Genomic DNA, 19,997 nt, shown 5'->3' with positions numbered 1-19,997 from the left:
GGTATTTCAGAGTTTGGCTACCTCCCTTGCTGTTCAACAGTGACCATCCGTCACAACCAAGGCACTGCAGCCACGCCAGCATGTTTTCTTCGGCACTAACAAAGCTTGTTTTGATTTGGCCTCCATGGGACAACAGAAGGTAGTGTTTACTACCCTCAGCCCTCACTTACTTTGCTGTCATTTTCCTACGCAAACAGCATTCCAAGCCTCATCAATCCTGGCTGCCAACCACATTGCGTAATTTAGTACTTACTTATCTTGACCTAACTAGCAAATTCCGGGTGCATACCCATCTTGCTTTGGCTTGTTCGCTTGGTCTTTGGCTGATCTTCTGGAACCGCCTGGAACCTACTGTCCTCGAGCAAGTCTTGCCCTGGATTTTCTCTTTACATGCAAGGACTTGATACAGAACAACCTCAAACGTGCCTGCAAGTCAGTCCACAGGTATACAAACAATAGGTCTATGTGTGTGTTTTTTAAATCTTGATTAAAAAAAAAAGAAAAATCTCAGCCTCATATTATAAAGGCAAACTGCTTTGCAGCTCGCAAACCTTTCTGACTGACAGCAGGAGGGCTCGCCTTTCCCAGGGTGGTGGAAGTGGGCCTTCCTGTTTTCCACAATAGAACTAACTGCAGGTCATGGGAACTAACGCTGTGCTGTTCTACAATTTGTGGCAAACTGGTGACAAGGAGACACCAGATTTCTGTGCTTCTGTCTCCTTGGAGAAGAGGTGAGCCTGCAGGTTCTTGACTGTATGCCACACTGACCCACACTTTGGCATCCAAGACCCTAGGGACCGGGCAGCCTGCGTGGAAAATGGGAAAACCCAGACTGCAGGTCACTTTCTGGCTTCACCCGCAAGCTCTGCTCAAAGACTAGCAAAGCTCACATCCATCTGAGTCTGGTCCACTTCGGAGGGCATTTACAAACATTCCCAAAGATACAACTTCAGTGTTTCACCTCTGCTTCCATACATATATGTCTTTAGAAGCCCAAAATTTGCCAAAGCCAAAATCACCGAGCAGTTGTTGAATTACGGGTATGGAAACATGGTCGATGAAGTGTGGGTGTGTTTGAAAAGGAAACCCTAGATCACTCAGATGGCTGAAGAACAGTAGCTGGCTTTCTGGTAGCTTTAAGAGCATTAAACTGGTCGGTGTATGTAAAGACACTATGAAGTGCAAGGAATTACACCAATGTAAAGATTACCTTCTTATCTCTAGAGCAGCCCTTATCAGAGTAAGGCATCTGCTGGAATTGCTTGATGTTTAAGGAGTGTATCAGTTCTATTTGTCTCCCTCCAGTTTCTACGGAAGCTCTTCCATCGTACATAGACGAGCATCCTGCTTCTCAAGCTCAGGATGCATAGCCCTTCAGTGAAGAGCAAAGAGTTCTCCCACGGAGAATGCTCATCTGGGGTCACAGCTGACATTTTGTTCTGCTGAAACAGTACATAGAGGGCAAGGCAAAAGTAGGTTTACAGTCATGAGTATGCAAAACAGTTTATTCTTACATTTTTTTTTTTTTTTTTTAGTATTGTGTTATTTTCCATACAAACAACTTTAAACCTACTTTTGCTCCACCCTGTACTTTGTGAATGCTCAAGTTACATCACATGCATTTTACTCTATCACTCGTGTATCATTTGTGGCTCACTTGCACCTATTTACTTTAATGCTCATCACAGAACCTCCATTTTGTAATCTCCCAATCAAGATAAATCACTGCCATGAATTAGTGTTATGAGGCGCTTTCATGAAGTTACCACCTGGACAACCACATGGTACCTAAGTCTGACCGACGGGCTGTCGAAGCCAGTATGAACTAGATTGTCCTCATGCTATGCTTTCATGGACAGTTTTCGCTAAAACTAATTCATGATAAAATATGCTTTGGAAATGAAATGTTGTCTCTTTCCAGCATAAAATGTTCATGGTCTTTACAGACTTTCCCAAAGATTTCAAATTCCTTCAGGTTTTCTTTAGATGCATAAACAAGTTATCCAAAAAATGAGCCATGTGAATGGCAAATTTATTTATGACAAGCCTACAATTTCTCCTCAAACCACAGTGACTCCCATTATCTACCACATTCATCTGAGATGTGTCTGCAGGTCGCTTTGGGCGCTGGTGAAAACACTACCATGTAAAACTTTTATGAATTCTTAATTGAGACTGAAGACTCCTAATTAAGATGCAGATCCAGAAAGAATAATTTGCAACCTGGACAGAAACAGTGGTTAAATTTGATAAGACTCTGGGAAAATATTTTACAAAAAAGGTCAACATTCACATGAGTCTAGCACTCAAAAAATAAAATCATTAGTTAAGTGGATGCTTTCAATATTTTACATGTTTCTAATAAGTCAACTAAGACCTCATATCATGGTGCCACTTAGTCACAAAAGAACTGAAAATAGCAATCTGAACACGATTAAACAGAAAATATGTTTTCATTACAAATATCTTCACAAGTTTTACACATTCTCTCTCTTTAGTATAAAGAATATTTTGACACCCAATTCTTAACATGTAATCTGAAGGTTAATACTTTCAAGTAACTTATACATTTCTTTCTAAGTTGTGTATTTTTAAAAGGTCATTTGACACAAATTAAATCAATAATCAATATCAATCCTAAATTCAACATGTAGAATCAGGCCATCCCCCCACTTAAAGATGAAAATGAAGGGAAATAAATTCATATTCTAACTAAAGGAGATTCAATTAATAATTATTAATGACAAACATTTATGATCTCCTTACCATATGCCATGCATTTCTGGTGATTCAATTAATCTCACCAAATCAAATAATGTGGGTGGCTATCCCCCTCATTTTACAGATAACGAAATCAAGACACAAAAATGGTTAGAGAACTCAGCCAGGTAACGCATGTCCACTAAATGCTGAGGCCAGGTTTGAACCTAAACAATCTAAACTACTCTCTTTGCTCTTAAGTACTCTAAAAAACGACCTTTCCGTTTTCTAAGAGATAGTAATTTTCAGTTTTCTTATTAAATTTATAGGGGTGGCATTGTTTAATAAGATTAGGTTTCAAGTGTACATTTCTATGATATATGATCTGTATATTGCATTGTGTGTCCACTGCCCAAAGTCAAATCATCTTCCCTCACCATATATATTTGCCCCCCCTTTACCCTTTACTACCTTCCCTATCCTCTTTCCCCCTGGTAATTACCATAATGTTGTCTGTGTCTATGAGTTCAGTTTTATATACCACACTAGAGGCCCGGTGCATGAAAATTCATGCACTGGAGGGGGGGGCCCTAAGCCTGGCCTGCCCCCTCTCACAGTCCGGGAGCCCTCAGGGGCAGGAGGCGACCCAGTGATCAGGGAAAGGTGACACCCCCCATCACACCTCTGCTGCTGCCACTGCTGGCAGCGCAAGCCTCAGCCAGCCCTGGTTACCTGAGCCTCGGGCAGCCCTGGGCGGCTGGGCAGCCGCAATCCAAGGCTTGCCTGCACCTCGGGCTGGCCCTGGGCGGCTAGGGGGGCTGAGGGGACTGGGGGACTCTGGAAGCAGGCACGCAGCATGGCTGGGCCTGCCAGACCCCAGCGGGGCTAAGGGGACTGGGCGCCGCCATCTTGTGGCTGTGGGTGCTGCCATCTTTGAGGGCATGGCAGTCAATTAGCATATTCCCTCCTTACTGGCTGTGGGCGCCACCATCTTTGAGGGCGGGGCAGTCAATTTGCATATCCCCTCCTTATTGGCTGTGGACGCCGCCATCATTGAGGACATGGCAATCAATTAGCATATTCCTTCCTTATTGGCTGTGGGTGCCGCCATCTTTGAGGGTGTGACAGTCAATTAGCATATTCCCTCCTTATTGGCTGTGGGCACCACCATCTTTGCGATGGCGTGAGGGTCAGTTAGCATATTCCCTCTTTATTAGATAGGATATGATAGTGAAATCATATGGTCCTTAGCTTTTTCTGACTGACTTATTTCGCTTAGCATAATATTCTCTTGGTCCATCCATGGTGTCACAAATGGCAGAATTCATCTTTTCTTCTAGCTGAGCAGTATTGCATTGTATATATGACCACATCTTATCTATCAAAGGCCACTTTGGTTGTTTCCATGTCTTAGCCACCGTGAATAATGCTGCAATGAACATAGGATGCATATATCTTTGCAAATAAATGTTTTCAAATTTTGTGGGTAGATACCCAGAAGAGGGATTGCTGGGTCATATGGTAACTCTATTCTTATTTTTTTTGAGGAATCTCCATACTGTTTTCCACAGTGGCTATACCAGTTTACATTCCCACCAGCAGTGAATGAGGGTTCCTTTTTCTCCACTACCTCTCCAACACTTGCTATTACTTGTCTTGTTGACAACAGCCATTCGAACAGGTGTGAGGTGGTATCCTATTGTAGTTTTGATTTGCATTTCCCTAATAGCTAGTGAAGTTGAGCGGAGGACCTGAACAAACACTCCTCCCAAGAAGACATATAAATGGCCAACAGACATATGAAAAGATGCTCAATTTCTCTAAGAGATGTTTAATTATTTTTTCTAATTGTTTACTCTTATTTAAAACAAAAATGTTCATTATTAATTTTTTATTGACTTCATTTTTTAGAACAGTTTACGATTCACAGCAAAATTGAGGGAAAGATACAGAGATTTCCCATATATCCCTACTCCCACATGCACAGCCTCCCCCATTATCAGCATCCCCCACTGTAATATTGTGATTTATAATAAGAAATATATACTTGGTCTTCTTTCCAGTCCTGAAAAGGGGCTCCTAAAACTCTCGGAATTTCTGGATTGGTAGGAGTACCTTCTGTCATTCATTCGCAGTCCCTCTAGAGCACACCTACCTTTATGCTTTAAAGTGACTTAGGGTAGGGCACCTAGATAGGGACGGGATGTGTCTGATCACCAGAAAGACCCAGTGATTAGAGGGTAGGAACTTTCAGTCTCAAACCCCCACCTCACCGCCAGGGAAGGGATAAGAGCTGGAGACTGCATTCAAACACCAGTGGCCAATAATTTAATCAACCATGCGTCCTTCAAACCCCCAAGGACAGAGTTCCGAGAGCCTCCGGGCTGTGGAGCACAGGGAGATGTGGGGAGAAGCTCTGTGCCCCTTCCCACATACCCTCAGCCTTAATGCGGCTCTTCCACCTGGCTGTTCCAGTAATCCCCGTAAACCGACTAATCTAGCAAACTGGTTTCCTGAGTTCTGTGGGCTGCTGTGCAAACTAAGCGAACCCAAAGAGGGGGTGATGGGTACCTCCTATTTACAGCCAGTTGCTCAGAAGCACGGGTAACAACCTGAACCTGAGTTTGGCATGTGAAGTGGAGGCAGACTTTGGGACTGAACCCTTAACCTGTGTGGCACCTGGTCATTGTCTGCTGAGAAGTGGAGGACTGCTTGGTAGTACTGAAAAAAAGCCATTGTACCCTCCAGGCTGGTACTTTTATAAGAACTAATGGACCTACACTGACCTGTCATAATCACCAGAATCCAAAGTTTACATTACACTTCACTCCACAGGTGGTGTACACTCCACAGGCTTGGGCAATTTATAATGACTTGTACTCACCATTATAAAAATATTCTGTCTGCCACCTATTCATCCCTCCCTCTCCTCTAACCCAGGGCAATCACTGATCTTTTTTCACTAATCTCCATAGTTTTGCCTTTTCTCAAACACCACAGTCACATAGATAAGGAAAGGGAGTCTACGGTAAAGTAACCTCACGTGGTGCTCTGACCTACATTCCTAAGCTGGCAGGTCACCGTGGGCAGTCACGTCCCAGGCATACAACTTCTTCAGTAAAGGCTTATCTTTGCCCCCAGCAGGCCCTGTCCATTGTTTCTGTATATCTAGGTTAACACACCTTTGAAATGCCCCCTTCCCACCCCCTCGTTCCAAAGCACGAGATCACTGAACTATCCTATAGTCCAACCCCTGCCTTGCTTTCTCCCACCTTCAGGTAATTTCGCTTGCATCCTCTCCTTAATTTCTAATGCATAAAAGAAACGGCAAAACTGTTGTCATCCAGAGCATTTGAGATCTTGCTCCCCAGCATGTCATCAGTCTGGGCTCCGAAATAAACTAATAAAATTCTCTGCAGGTTTGGATGTTTCTTACATCAACAGGAAGAATCAGAAACCTTTTCAGATGGGCCTCTCTCCCTTAAGAGACATCTATGCTTCCTCCAAGTCCTTTGATAGCTTGGTAGCTCATTTCTTTTCAGCACTAAATAGTTTTCCATTCTCTAGATGTACCACGATTTATTTATCCATTCACCTACTGAAAGACATCTTGGTTGCTTTCACGTTTTTTTGGCAGTTAGGAATAAAGCTGCTAGAAACATCTGTGTGCGGATTTGTTCTGTGGAACTAACTTTTCAACTCCTTTGGGTAAATACCAAGGAGCACGACTGCTGGACTGAGTGGTAAGAGTGTGTTTAGTTTTGTAATAAATCGCCAGACTGTCAGCTGTACTATTTATCACTCCCCTCAGCAATGAACAGGAGTTCCTGTTGCTCCACACCCTCTTCAGCATTTGGTGTCGTCAGTAGGTTTTGGCCATTGTTATAGGTGTGTAGGATTATGGTATTGTTGTTTCCACTTAAAAAAATATTTTTTTACCCCTGGGCATTTCCACACAAGGACATTTGTAAAATTGTTAGTGGTTTATTTTAAATGAGGTCTTTAAAGTACTCTGAAAATGGAGGTAAGCCAATACAAAGATACTTTTTTAAAAAATTGGTTTCAGAGAGGAATGGAGAGGGAGAGATAGAAACATCAATGATGAGAGAGAATCATTGATCGGCTACCTCCTGCATGCCCTCCACTGGGGATGGAGCCCACAACCCGGACATGTGCCCTTGACCTGAATCGAACCCAGGAGGACCCTTCAGTCCACAGGCGGACACTCTATCCACTGAGCCAAACCAGCCAGGGCAAAGATACTTATTTTTGAACTACAACATTCATTTCTTCTACAATAACTTCCTAGTGAAACACTCTATTTTTTACAAGCATCCAAAAAAACCATATAAACATTTTTTTTTTTTTAGCTATAGTAAAAAAAAACAAACCAACTTGTTGGTTGATAGAAAGTCTTAGGCAAAAGTATTACAGTCCACAAAATTAACTGGGATGAATTTTAAAAGTAACGAGGGCTCAGGGTACATACCAAAATGTTATCCTCAATAGCACTTGTAGTTAAAATGACAGTTAGATGCATTTATTTTTCCTTCACTTTTACTTCTTCCATTATCTGCATGCCAGGGGAGAGAATGCAGCTACAATCTGGCACAGAGAGATGGGAGACACAGTGGCCCTTCCTGGCTCACTACTTGCTGTAAAACCAAACTGACAATGATGAAGCACCAAAATCAACTATAAACTCTGCATCAGAGATGCCACGGAGAGCTGCAATGTATCTCCATGGGACATGGGAAAAGAGTCTTCAGAGCATGCACTATAGATACAAACATATTCACGTGTTCACCCATCATCTTAGAAAGGTGAAAGACAACCAGAGATCCCTTCAGAAAAGAAAGAATACTGGTTACAGAGAAGGAAACCTATCTCATTACCAAGCTTTTGTTTCCTAAGTCACAGAGATACCATAATGCCTGGGTACCTAGTCTCCGGCTGGAGTGGTCTCTATTACATGGCTTGACAGCAAGAAAAAAATGTAAGATAGGTTATCTCTATGAAGCATCTTGCCTGATTAATGCTACCCAGGGAGACATAGATTATGCAACTAAACAGCTGGCTAGGAGCAAAGCTAATGTGGAACACACCCACCCTTTTCAGGTCCTGTTACCAAACGTAAATTAATTAATAAATGAGCATGCCATCTGAAAAATGACAAATCCAAGTGGTCATACATACATATTTTACCTCAAAATTAGTCTAAAGATTTGGTTAATTCTTACAATCTTAGTCTTTACTCACTGGTATTATATGGTACAGTTAACTCTTAGAGCCTTAGCCTCCATCCATATAAATTCACTATTTTGAAATCAATTTTATTTCTACTGTATGATAAGAATGTGTGGAAGCCATGGGTAAACACATCATATATCCCAGTGAGATTATGATGGTTCAGTCTGAAGCAGACAGTACATTAAATAAACTACTAGTTATAGGTTTTCCTCTTATGTCCTTCATAAACTTGAGCTACAGATTTGCTTATGAATCCATTTGCACAACTGAATATTTCACCTACTTCACTGTCCTCCAGAATCAGCTTTAAAAAGATGGAATTAAAGATCATTTAGCTCCAGTATTGTGTTCACATCATTATAAGTAATAATTCCCTTCTTTTAAGGACCCACATCATTCCTCCAATACACAGAGACAAGAAATAGGTGTGTGTGTGTGTGTGTGTGTGTGTGTGTGTGTGTGTGTGTGTGTCTAGATAGATATTTCTTCAGAACAACAACAACAACAAAATCAGAAGACTATCACATCTCTCAAGATCTCTTTCATTCACCCAGCCTACTCTTGAACATAAAAGAATTATCAAAAGAAAGCTACCATGGAGCCCTTGATTACTTACAGATATTGAGTAAAATATTGGCCCTAATGGAAGCCAGATGATACATAACTGATACGTTTCATCAACATCTAGTCCAGGCCCTCATCTTTTCTTGCCTGGATCACTCAAGTAGTCTCCTTCCAGATTCATCACCAACTCATCACCCACAAATATTACTTTTCTAAAACAAAGAAGTGATCGTGTCACATGCCAGCTGAAAATTCTGCAACAGCTTCTCACTGGAGCCTACAGAATGATTCCAGCTACCCCACCCTCGCCCTCAGGACCTGGTCCCAGGGTGCCACTCAGTGCCCTGAGCTCCCCCATCTTTATTCCCTGTGGCTCTGCCCAGCAGGCGCTTCCTCCCTTCTTTCCCTTTAACCCTCACCACAGGGGGAAACCTCCACACTACCAGGGCCCAGATCAACTGGCATTTCTGGGAACTGGACTCCCTGGCACCACACTGCCCCAAGTCCACTCAGTGCTCCTGACTCCCTGTCCACACTGCTCCTGCCGTCTCGGGGCTGCTGTTGTTACTGCAAAACTGTCTTTCTGGAAGCCAGGGGCACATGTTGCTAGTACTTAGCTCAATAGCTCAAGGAAAAAGATGGACAGTCAATATCTTAATAGACATGTGGTAGAATGAACTATAAAACTGCAACTAGGAATTAAATTTCCAGGAAATAACACATGATTCCACTCCCATCGGCTGTTTCCTAAGTGTGTGACTTAGGACAGGGATGTTTACCTCTCCACTGTAAAACGGGAACAACAATGCCCACTGGTCACAATGAGAGGATCAAGAACGAGAAGGGCCCAGCAAGACACAGGGATGCAGTACCGTGAGCACCACCTCCTCCCCTCCACCTCCTCCACTTCTCCACCTCCTCCCCTCCACCTCCTCCCCTCCACCTCCTCCATTTCTCCACCTCCTCCCCTCCACCTCCTCCATTTCTCCACCTCCTCCATTTCTCCACCTCCTCCATTTCTCCACCTCCTCCATTTCTCCACCTCCTCCATTTCTCCACCTCCACCATTTCTCCACCTCCTCCATTTCTCCACCTCCTCCATTTCTCCACCTCCTCCATTTCTCCACCTCCTCCATTTCTCCACCTCCTCCATTTCTCCACCTCCTCCCCTCCACCTCCTCCATTTCTCCACCTCCTCCATTTCTCCACCTCCTCCATTTCTCCACCTCCTCCATTTCTCCACCTCCTCCATTTCTCCACCTCCTCCATTTCTCCACCTCCTCCCCTCCACCTCCTCCATTTCTCCACCTCCTCCATTTCTCCACCTCCTCCATTTCTCCACCTCCTCCCCTCCACCTCCTCCATTTCTCCACCTTCTCCATTTCTCCACCTCCTCCCCTCCACCTCCTCCATTTCTCCACCTCCTCCATTTCTCCACCTCCTCCATTTCTCCACCTCCTCCATTTCTCCACCTCCTCCCCTCCACCTCCTCCATTTCTCCACCTCCTCCATTTCTCCACCTCCTCCCCTCCACCTCCTCCATTTCTCCACCTCCTCCATTTCTCCACCTCCTCCTCTCCACCTCCTCCATTTCTCCACCTCCTCCATTTCTCCACCTCCTCCATTTCTCCACCTCCTCCCCTCCACCTCCTCCATTTCTCCACCTTCTCCATTTCTCCACCTCCTCCCCTCTACCTCCTCCATTTCTCCACCTCCTCCATTTCTCCACCTCCTCCATTTCTCCACCTCCTCCATTTCTCCACCTTCTCCATTTCTCCACCTCCTCCCCTCCACCTCCTCCATTTCTCCACCTCCTCCATTTCTCCACCTCCTCCATTTCTCCACCTCCTCCATTTCTCCACCTTCTCCATTTCTCCACCTCCTCCCCTCCACCTCCTCCATTTCTCCACCTCCTCCATTTCTCCACCTCCTCCCCTCCACCTCCTCCATTTCTCCACCTCCTCCATTTCTCCACCTCCTCCCCTCTACCTCCTCCATTTCTCCACCTCCTCCATTTCTCCACCTCCTCCCCTCTACCTCCTCCATTTCTCCACCTCCTCCATTTCTCCACCTCCTCCCCTCCACCTCCTCCATTTCTCCACCTTCTCCATTTCTCCACCTCCTCCATTTCTCCACCTCCTCCCCTCCACCTCCTCCATTTCTCCACCTCCTCCATTTCTCCACCTCCTCCCCTCCACCTCCTCCATTTCTCCACCTCCTCCATTTCTCCACCTCCTCCCCTCTACCTCCTCCATTTCTCCACCTCCTCCCCTCCACCTCCTCCATTTCTCCACCTCCTCCATTTCTCCACCTCCTCCCCTCCACCTCCTCCATTTCTCCACCTCCTCCATTTCTCCACCTCCTCCCCCTCCCCAAGTAGCCGCCTTCCATCCAGAGAAGTTGAAGTAAACAATGAAAACCAGGATGTCAGTAATAATTCAGGTTGAAGAGGGAAGAGTTTCAAGGTAGAAAATGACAAATGAGGGCAGAATGGGGCACATGGAAAGTCACCCTAGTGCACGGGTCTCTTTGACAGCAAGGTATTTAGTCGGGCAAGAATTATGAAAGGCGGACTGGTGTGGTCCCTGCTGGGCTCCCGACTGCTCCCTGGAGCCCTTCCACTCCTCCACCCTTTACAAGTTCTCCTCAGTCCCTTCCATACATCACCCTGCAACTTCCCCACTCACAAAGAGCCAGAAACATTTGGGCTGGCTAACAGGGACATAAAATTAAGATGAAGTCAGAATATTTGAAACTGGGTCTGACTCTCCAATTCCAAGACCTAATATTAATTAAGTCATCAGCTGACCAGGTTCAGAGGAATACACCACCCAAGGAACATGTAAACTGCTGCTTTCAAAGGAGTTTGCATTTTAAAAGCTCCCTTAGGGATCTCACTAACATCTCCCCTCCCCCACACTTTCCCTAAAACTACAAAGCAAAGAAGGGTCTCTTAAAAAAAAAAAAAAAGCAAATCTGGATAAACCTAACATTTATAGACTGAGGCCTATTACATACTTTTCTGCAGATTGCAAAGGCTTCAGAGGAGGGAAAAGGCCCAGAGTATCTCTATACAAAGGATATTCTCTAAGCAAGGCTAGGAAATGGGTGTAAACTGTAGGAACAGAGCAGGGAACAGAGGAAGTATAAGGTTGGGGGAGGTACCTCTTACAGGATCTTGAAAACAATAGTCACTCACAAATTCTCTTCCCCTCCATTCCCAGCTAACCAGTAGCTTTAAAGGCCGGGCTCGGCTTTAAGAGGCCCTTGAATTCAAGAGGAAAAACTTAAGAACCAGAACTTACCCAATGGATAACCAGCGCTCAAAAACTGATCTACCGTCTCTAACCACATCTCATTACCTTAGCATTTCCCACTCTCGAAAACATCTTATCCTCAGGGCCTCCCCACAAAAAAGGAATGTTGAGTCTGCAACACACAGTCAAGATGACAGAGAGTAAACCCCACGGGATTCTCACTCATTCTGCACTTCTCAGCCGACGTCTAAGCATGTCACGGTGAAAGGTGACATGCCTTGAAAACCCAGGCAGACCACATGTTGCCGAGTGAGAGAACAGAAGAGCACACTTCACAATTGGCCGTTCCTGTTCCCAGTAAGCACCAGGATTTTAGTTCGCACGATGAAGTTGTGCAAGAGGTAGCTTCGGCACGAGCACCATTTATTGATGTCTGTAATGTCTACCCCCTTACAGCAGGTACAGGAGGCACTGAATTTTGATGTGGCTTCTGCACATCAAAGGAAGAAGCACATCCTTTTGCTCTTTTTTTTTTTATTCAATAAAACCATGTTCTCAGCACCCAATCAGTCCCAGGCTCTGGAGATGGAAAAATGAGGAAAACACTGACCCTGCCCCACAGGCATTCAGGATTGATAGTGTTTTGCTAAACTCATTTTCTCCTCTCTATTTACATATTCACTTATTAGCATTTATTCATTCAAGCAGGGCTCAAGCAATTTCATGCCATAAATTATACCCTTATTTCTTCTCTAAATAAGCATTTTGTTAACAATTATCTAAAAGCAACTACCTGTTGAGGAACTGTGCTGGACTAGATTAATTTAAATGCAAAATGTGTCCTGATAAACTCAACTACCGTATTTACTGAGTGAGATCTAAGTCTCTGGGGCAACACCCTTCCCAGGATTCACACCTACAAAATCCTCCGGGGCAGAAACTGCTCACTCATCTAAAAAAAAAGTGTTAACCTCATAGGCCTGGAGGTTTGATTTTTACACCTTAGATCAGTGGTTGGCAAACTCATTAGTCAACAGAGCCAAATATCAACAGTACAACGATTGAAATTTCTTTTGAGAGCCAAATTTTTTTAACTTAAACTTCTTCTAACGCCACTTCTTCAAAATAGACTCGCCCAGGCCGCGGTATTTTGTGGAAGAGCCACACTCAAGGGGCCAAAGAGCCGCATGTGGCTCTCGAGCCGCAGTTTGCCGACCACGCCTTAGATGAACCTAAATGAATAAAGTAGCAACGGGCCTGAAATCTTGTTAGAATGTTTGGATGTGTATACCCCCCACTAGTTCTACTCCCCTCCTCAAGTTCAGTATTGAAAAACATTCTTTCAAATAGCATTTTCCTAAAATACTCGATGTAATTACATTTCTACCAAGTTGATCTGGGATGGTTCACTTTGGAGAATCGTGGCATCAGGCTCCTGATGGTGGGGGCCAGAGACCTGGGATGCAGTCTGACATTGTCAGCTAATAAGGTCCACATGCCATTGGTCAAGTCACTTCACCTGATTAGGCCAAGAGATTGCAAAATCCCTTATTTTAAATACAAAAATGAAGGAAATTGTGTCTTTAAAATTAAAAAAAAAAAAACTTAGTAAGAACAGAGAAAGGCAACTATTAGTGTCTTGATACAGTTCCCCAAGATGCAGTTTTCTATAAACCCTTGGATGACAGCTTTCTCGTGGAAAAGAGTTCCTTCCTTTTTTTTTTTAATTTCTTTGTTGATTAAGGTATTACATATGTGTCCTTATCCCCCCGATTGCCCCAAGAGTTCCTTCCTCTAAACCATGTGACTTTCTCCAGGCATGTACAAAGGAGAGGTAACCCATGTCTTCTGGATTTTAGTAAGGGGCAATTCTGATGTTCAAGGCTACCCCAAAGGGAAATAATGCTGTATAAAGAAATGGATAAACATGAGCAGAACCTATCTTGAGACGATCTTCACGCTCTTTTCCAGCCTTACACTGAACTAGTTCTGTAAGAAGTACATACTTTCTCTTCTCCTGCATCTGCCCTGTGAGTAGCAGCTCTGAGCTTCTCAAGCCCCACCCCACCTCTTAACTCCGCCAGAGAACACTCTGCTACAATTGACCCAACAGCCCTGGAATCTGCCAGGGAAAGAATACATTTTCAGACAGTGCCACCTGCCAACCCTCCCCTCCAAACAACCCTGAGCCCCCCCACCCCCTTTACATTTAAGTGAGTCCCTCCAACTCTCCCCTCCCCAGCCTATGCCCTAGTAAGGACATCCTGTGATGTTATCAAACCCATTTCTCAGTGACTGATAATTTAGTGAGATCTAAGCAAGAAATAAGATAAGCTTCCCGCTCATGGGCAAATTTAAAAAACAATCTGCCACCATAACTTTCAAATGTCCATTGGGTTTTCTGGGATTTCACTGAAGGACTATATTCACTAGCAATGTTCAGAAAATGCAAAGACAGGCTGTTTTATATTTTAAAATATATACATTCTTTAAAAAGTATCGGAGAGTGAGAGGAGCAGACAGAAATCACCCTCTCTGATTCTCTGTACAGTGGCAATCCTAACACCAATGAACCCCTGAAAATGGAATAACCGGGACCTTGAGGCAGAAAATGAAACACGGGGGGGGGGGGGGGGGGGTAGGGGAATTGTGAGAGAGCTATCATTTATTGAGCAACTACTATATGCCAGGCAATATCCTGAGTTACTACATATACATCAAGTTAGCTAAATCTCAAAAAAACCTAAGAAGAAAGGCTCTTTTGCTTTCCTTTTCAGGTGACGAAATTGAAGATCAGAGGCACTGAATACCTTGGTCATATATCATCAGTCAATGGGAGAATTGAGATTTGACGGAGGCTAAAACTCACTCTAAAGCCTAAGAGCTTAATTACTATGCTAAAAAGGATACATGGTTCATCATTCCGAAGGGGGAGTTTCTCTCTCAAAACTAGACCTTTCACTTGAAAAATTAAAGATCCCAGAGTAAATTCACAGCCTTTTCTGATGATCTACACAACTGCCAAGTCCAAACCTTTAAGCAAAAATTGACTTTTCACGTGTATATTAAGATGTCTGACTCTCAAAATCCCCACCCAGGTAATTCGTCTACCTGCCTACCGACAGCTCCATCCAAGCAAATCTAACACCCCCAGGCATGAACCCTCCTCGAGTCAAGCTCCATTCTCCATGCAGAACTATTTGTCAGAAATTATGCCAAGTCCAAGGGCGGTTTGAAAACATTACTGGACATTTCAAAATACATGACAAGACATTTAGCAAAACAAGTCCCATTGTTTTTAGCCTTCAGACATGTAACAACAAATCCCCTGTAATTCTACGAGTTGAAGAACTGCAAACACACCAAGTAAAGTTGGTGGTGGTGCTGAGTTGCTTTTCTCTCCTGGCCAGACAACAAATGGTGAAGAGATAAACATCAGTTAACCTCAGCCTCTTCCCAACTCCAACTGTGACAGTACACCAGCCAAATACTAATTATTTACATTTACTCTTTGAAGGACTCTTTCCAGCTTTTTCCACACCAGCTTCTCAGCAGGTGTCCCAGATTAGACTGTTGACTACCACCCGATTGTTTAAAAAAATATATCTTTGATGTGATCTGTGGCTGGTTATTTTTTAATTAGGGTTTGAAATCCCACGCCGTGTGCATTTAACCCCCGAAGAACTGCAGCCAGAGAAGGACGACTCCGAGGAGCGGGCTGGCCAAGTGGGCGCGCGCACAGGGAACCCCGGGTCGCAGCGGGACTGCCCTCCGCCACCGGCCCGCGCTCGTCCCTTCCCGCGCCTCCCCTGCTCCAGGGAACTCACCAGGATGCCCATCACGTCGGTCCAGAGCCGGGAGAACGTCTTGGACATGCCAGCCCCCGTCTCGGACTCCGACTCGGACTCTGCCTCTGGCCCCGGGCCCGCTGCTCCCGCATCCTCCATGGCCGCGTCCCGGTCCCTGGGGCACACGCGCCCCTCACCCGATCGCGGCCGCCCCCGGCGCCGGGTCCCCGCCCGCGGCGTCACCGAGGCGCGCACCCGCGCCGCATCCCCCGGCGATCCCGCGGGGGCCCCTCGCCGGCGCCCGCACCTCGGCTCTAGGTGGCGGCGGGCTGCGCGACTGACAAGTCCACAAACTTTCCCACCCCGCCGCGCGCGGCCGCGGGGGAGCAGGAGGCAGAGTTCGCACCACTGAGCGCCGCGGCGGGGATCTGGGGCAGCCCAGGAGCAATTCAACCCGCGGCAAAAGGCGTTTCTTCCGGTGACGAGGCCCCACGCACTACGGCACGCGACTCCCTCCTGCCAGCAAGTCTGGGCAGGCTCCCGCCCGGGGTCACCACGGCGCCTCCGGAGCTCGGAAAGCGCTCCCGGGACCCCTCTCTTCAAAATGAGCTCTTCCAGCTCCACATGACTCCCTCCCCTCCCAGCTGTAGAAAGCGTTTAGCAACAAAAGGTGCTCTGATGTCAGGCTCTTTGCATGGAAATGAGCCACAGGCAGGAGAACAGATCGCCTGTTGAAAGAGCAGCCGCGCGCAGCCGCCCGCCCGCGCCAGCTTCCAATCACGCCGCCTCCCTGAGCGCTGGGGTCCCGGCAAGTGCGAAGTTCATCCTCAAGCTGCGGGTGCGGGGAGAGCTCACACGCGGTCAGCTACCATCCACACCTCGCCCTTCGGGAAGTCCAGCGACCTCAGGAAGCCCAACTCGGCCTCCTGAGTTGAAAAACGAGTGTGAAAGCTTGGGCACGAGCCATTGTTTGTGTCGTTTTCGTGAGGAGTGGGGACATTTTGGTTCCTGGGCGCCCGCAATGCCGGGCACTGCTAGGGGTTCCCGCCAATTAGGGGAATTGCCCTCTGGGTTTTAATGGTTCCTTTACAGCAAGGGCAGAGGGAAGGGCCGTTTTCAAAACGAAATGTGCTGGCTGTAGCCATGTAGCCAATCCACCCTGGGGGCCCTGTGTGTGCTTTTCCAAGGACAAGATTCGTGGCAGATGTATTTTACGAGGGAAATAGCCCTGTAGAGGTATTTGCCCTTTTGCGAGTCTTTCTTTAAAAAACACTCAGAGAGCCTGGGCCGTGTGGCTCAGTGCTTGCGCATCGACCCATGAGCCAGGAGGTCACGGTTTGATTCCCCGTCAGGGCACATTCCTGGGTTGCTGGCTCCATCCCCAGGAGGGGGCATGCAGGAGGCAGCCCATTGATGTTGTTTCTCTCTCATTGAAGTTTCTCTCTATTCCTCTCCCTCTCTTTCTAAAAATAAAAAAATTTAAAAATCGATAAAAACATACAGTATTTTTTTAAAAAAAAGAAACAGTACATTATTTAAAAAAAGAAAAAGAAAAAACTTCAGAGAATTTTCCCTGGGATATGACAGTACATGTCACCTTTGATTTGGGATGGATCACTTTGTGAAACAGTCAAGAAACCACTAGGAACCTGCCCATAAGTGAAAGGGCTGAGTGGTACAAAAAAACAGGTGAGGTGCCCCAGGCAGAGGGAGCCCTTGCTGGTTTTAGAGGCCTCTACTGGTGTTGCTTTTTCCTTCAGAGCCCACAAAAAAAAAAAAAAGGAAGGGGAAAAGAGCATGTCCTTGAAATCCCCTTACTAAAGCATTAATTTCTGGGATAACTATCAATGCAAATGGCTGAATAGCACTTACAGAAAAGTCCAAATAAAGTAATTAAGTGTAAGAACATAATCCTCGACAATATTTTTTTCAAAGGAAAGAAAAGGAATGAGAAAGTTTTCCCTTGAAAATAAGGTGTTGAAGTAGAAAGAGCAAAGGAAGCTGAATCAACATGACCAGGCCTAGTATTTCTTGTGCTGATGTCAGAGATGCTCGGAATACAAATAAATTCAGTTGAAGCAATGGTAGGCTTATAATAAATTATTATTATTATTATTATTACATCTATAAAGACATGAAAGTAAGTAAATGATGGGAACAGGTAAAATACCCTTTTAGAGTTGATTTTACTGGTATATTTAAGAATTTCATTGTACAATACTAGAGGCCCGATGCACGAAGATTTGTGCAAGAATGGGCCTTCCTTCCCCTGGCTGCCGGCCCGGCCTTTGCTCTGGCCCAGAGCTGCCTTTCCGCCTTCCCACGCTGCCCAGAGGCCTGGAGCGGCTAGGGCGGTGCAGAACAGCCACTCCATGCCTGTGTATGCAAATTAACCTGCCATCTTTGTTGGGTTAATTTGCATACTCACCCCTGATTGGCTGGTAGGCATCACAAAGGTACAATTTGCATCTTTCTCTTTTATTAGTGTAGATTAGCCATTTGGCACTTTATTAAGTTCAAGAAAATACAAAGAACTGTGCTGCTTCTACCAGTAGGCAGCTTATTCTCTGCATAAGTACTTTCTGGCAAGTGACTGAGCACAGAGTCAATCAGGAAAACGGAGGGGTGGGGGGTGGATTAAGGGCACCAATCACAGCCTTTCCCTTAACTCATCAGATGACTCAGAGGCAAAGCACTTAACCATTGGGAGGTCGGGGATGTTCGTTTCCCAATCCTAGATGAGGCAAGACCACACTCATTGCCACCTACCTCCTCAGAGGTGATATTATATTTCAGGGTCACCTTTTAGCAACAACACATACACACATATCAGTATAATTAAACCTATAGAAATCCATCCACCCTAGATATTCAGGTTCCTTTGCCCGGTGCTCCCTAATAAATGGATAGAAAACTGAGATAAGTAATGTTTGGGGGAGGGGGTGGGAAAGAATGTTGATAACAATAATTTATTTTCTTTCATTAGCATTTACTTTATTCTGAATTTACTCCCAGGGCATACGTTTCTGTTTCTTCAGTTTCTTCTGGGATATCTTTTTCTTCTGTGCAGCCTCCTCTTCTAGTTTAGGAACAATCTGCTGTTTTTCACTAATGAACATCTCCATGTGGCAGAGAGAGCTCGTGTATGGGTTAACCTGGCCATGAGCTCTGTAAGTTCTGTGTCACATGTTGGGAGCTTTGTTCACTTGGATGTGCTCAATGACCAGCGAATCTACATCTAAACCATTAAGGTCAGCATTACTCTCTTCATTTTTAAGCATGTGAAGCAAAAACATCAGCCCTCTTTTGGGCCATTGACTCAACGTCCAGCCCCATTGTTCGGCCTGGGCACACCTACCAATGCCACCATTGTAATAACGGAAAGGCACACACTGCTTCTGTAGAGTGACATCCTTCAGACACTGGTGGCTTTTTTGATATGCATGCCCTTGATGGCCTGGGAAGTTTCACGAGTGTTCTTAAAGTGAACATGAAGATTTGAACCTCTTGATTTGCATAATTTTGTGGGTTTTTCTGGGTAAAGTGAATAGTGAACTTTTCAGAGGTCACCTCTGGCCACTTATGGGAAGAGCTTGATAACAATAATTTTGTTTTCTGTACAGCAACATGAAATTTTGAGTAGTCACTTTTTTACTTCTTGAACAAGAATAGTTTAGTTGGCCATTTTAAAAATGAAGCTGAAACTCTTTACTCATCTACTTCATGATGCGACGACCCCTCAAAATGAGTCTGATTATTCTCCCAAATTTTAGTCTTTTTTCCTTTAGTTAACGCCCATCTTTATTTCCAAAAATTCCCTTGGGACTTTTTAACAAAATATGAAAGACTAATCATCAACATCACAATCATCATCATACTATTTCAGAGTCCCATTTACAGAAAGCTTTTAGCATAGAGTGGAAAAGGGCCCATGAGGTGATCTTGGTCAAATCCCTTATTTTTCAATGAAGAAATGAGCTCCAGAGGACTTGAATGATCAGCCTAAGTGAGCACAGCTACACGGAGCAAAATCAAAGGCAGACATCCTGATTACTTTTAAAAGTGCTTTCATTTAAATTGTATTTGATTCTCACCAAGCTCTGGAAGGTAGGCAAGTATAGATGCTCCATTAAAGATGCGTGTACAGAAAATATACAAAAATCCTGCTCTCGTTTTTTCCCTTTCCATGGGACTCTCTCGTATCCAGCTCATTGGCATTGTTATGATGTTGGTGGAGGAATTCCAAAGGATCCTCTTCTAGAAAATCCTCTTTTAGAAAGGGATCTAGAAGATTTTCCAGACATCTACTAGAGACTCAAAACTGATTGTGAGTCCTGATAAACTTTTATTACCATGAATGAGAAGAAAACTATCAGAGTGCATTCACTGAGTATAAATATTGACAATGTACTTATCACAAAAACTTACTTCTTGAAAG

The 19,997-nt window shown here is 44.8% G+C and overlaps 1 protein-coding gene and 1 pseudogene across 2 annotated transcripts in view; both read right to left on the bottom strand.

The window, feature by feature from the left end:
- Positions 1-16,264, bottom strand: part of SASH1 (SAM and SH3 domain containing 1) — a 169,548-nt gene extending 153,284 nt beyond the window's left edge. The window contains exon 1 of the mRNA XM_079780343.1: positions 15,599-16,264. Coding sequence (XP_079636469.1) covers positions 15,599-15,718 — 120 coding nt within the window. The 5' untranslated portion in view covers positions 15,719-16,264. The remainder of the gene's footprint in view (positions 1-15,598) is intronic.
- Positions 16,265-18,564: 2,300 nt separating this feature from the next.
- On the bottom strand, positions 18,565-19,004 carry LOC307105318 (large ribosomal subunit protein uL22-like; annotated as a pseudogene). Its single transcript has one exon. The product of its transcript is annotated as a large ribosomal subunit protein uL22-like (transcript).
- Between the last annotated feature and the right edge of the window lie 993 nt (positions 19,005-19,997).

This window comes from Cnephaeus nilssonii (genome assembly GCF_951640355.1).
Source record: "Cnephaeus nilssonii genome assembly, chromosome: 9".
Classification (NCBI taxonomy): Eukaryota; Metazoa; Chordata; class Mammalia; order Chiroptera; family Vespertilionidae; genus Cnephaeus; species Cnephaeus nilssonii.
The sequence above is the reverse complement of the archived record's forward strand: the minus strand, read 5'-3'. Positions and strand labels throughout refer to the sequence as shown.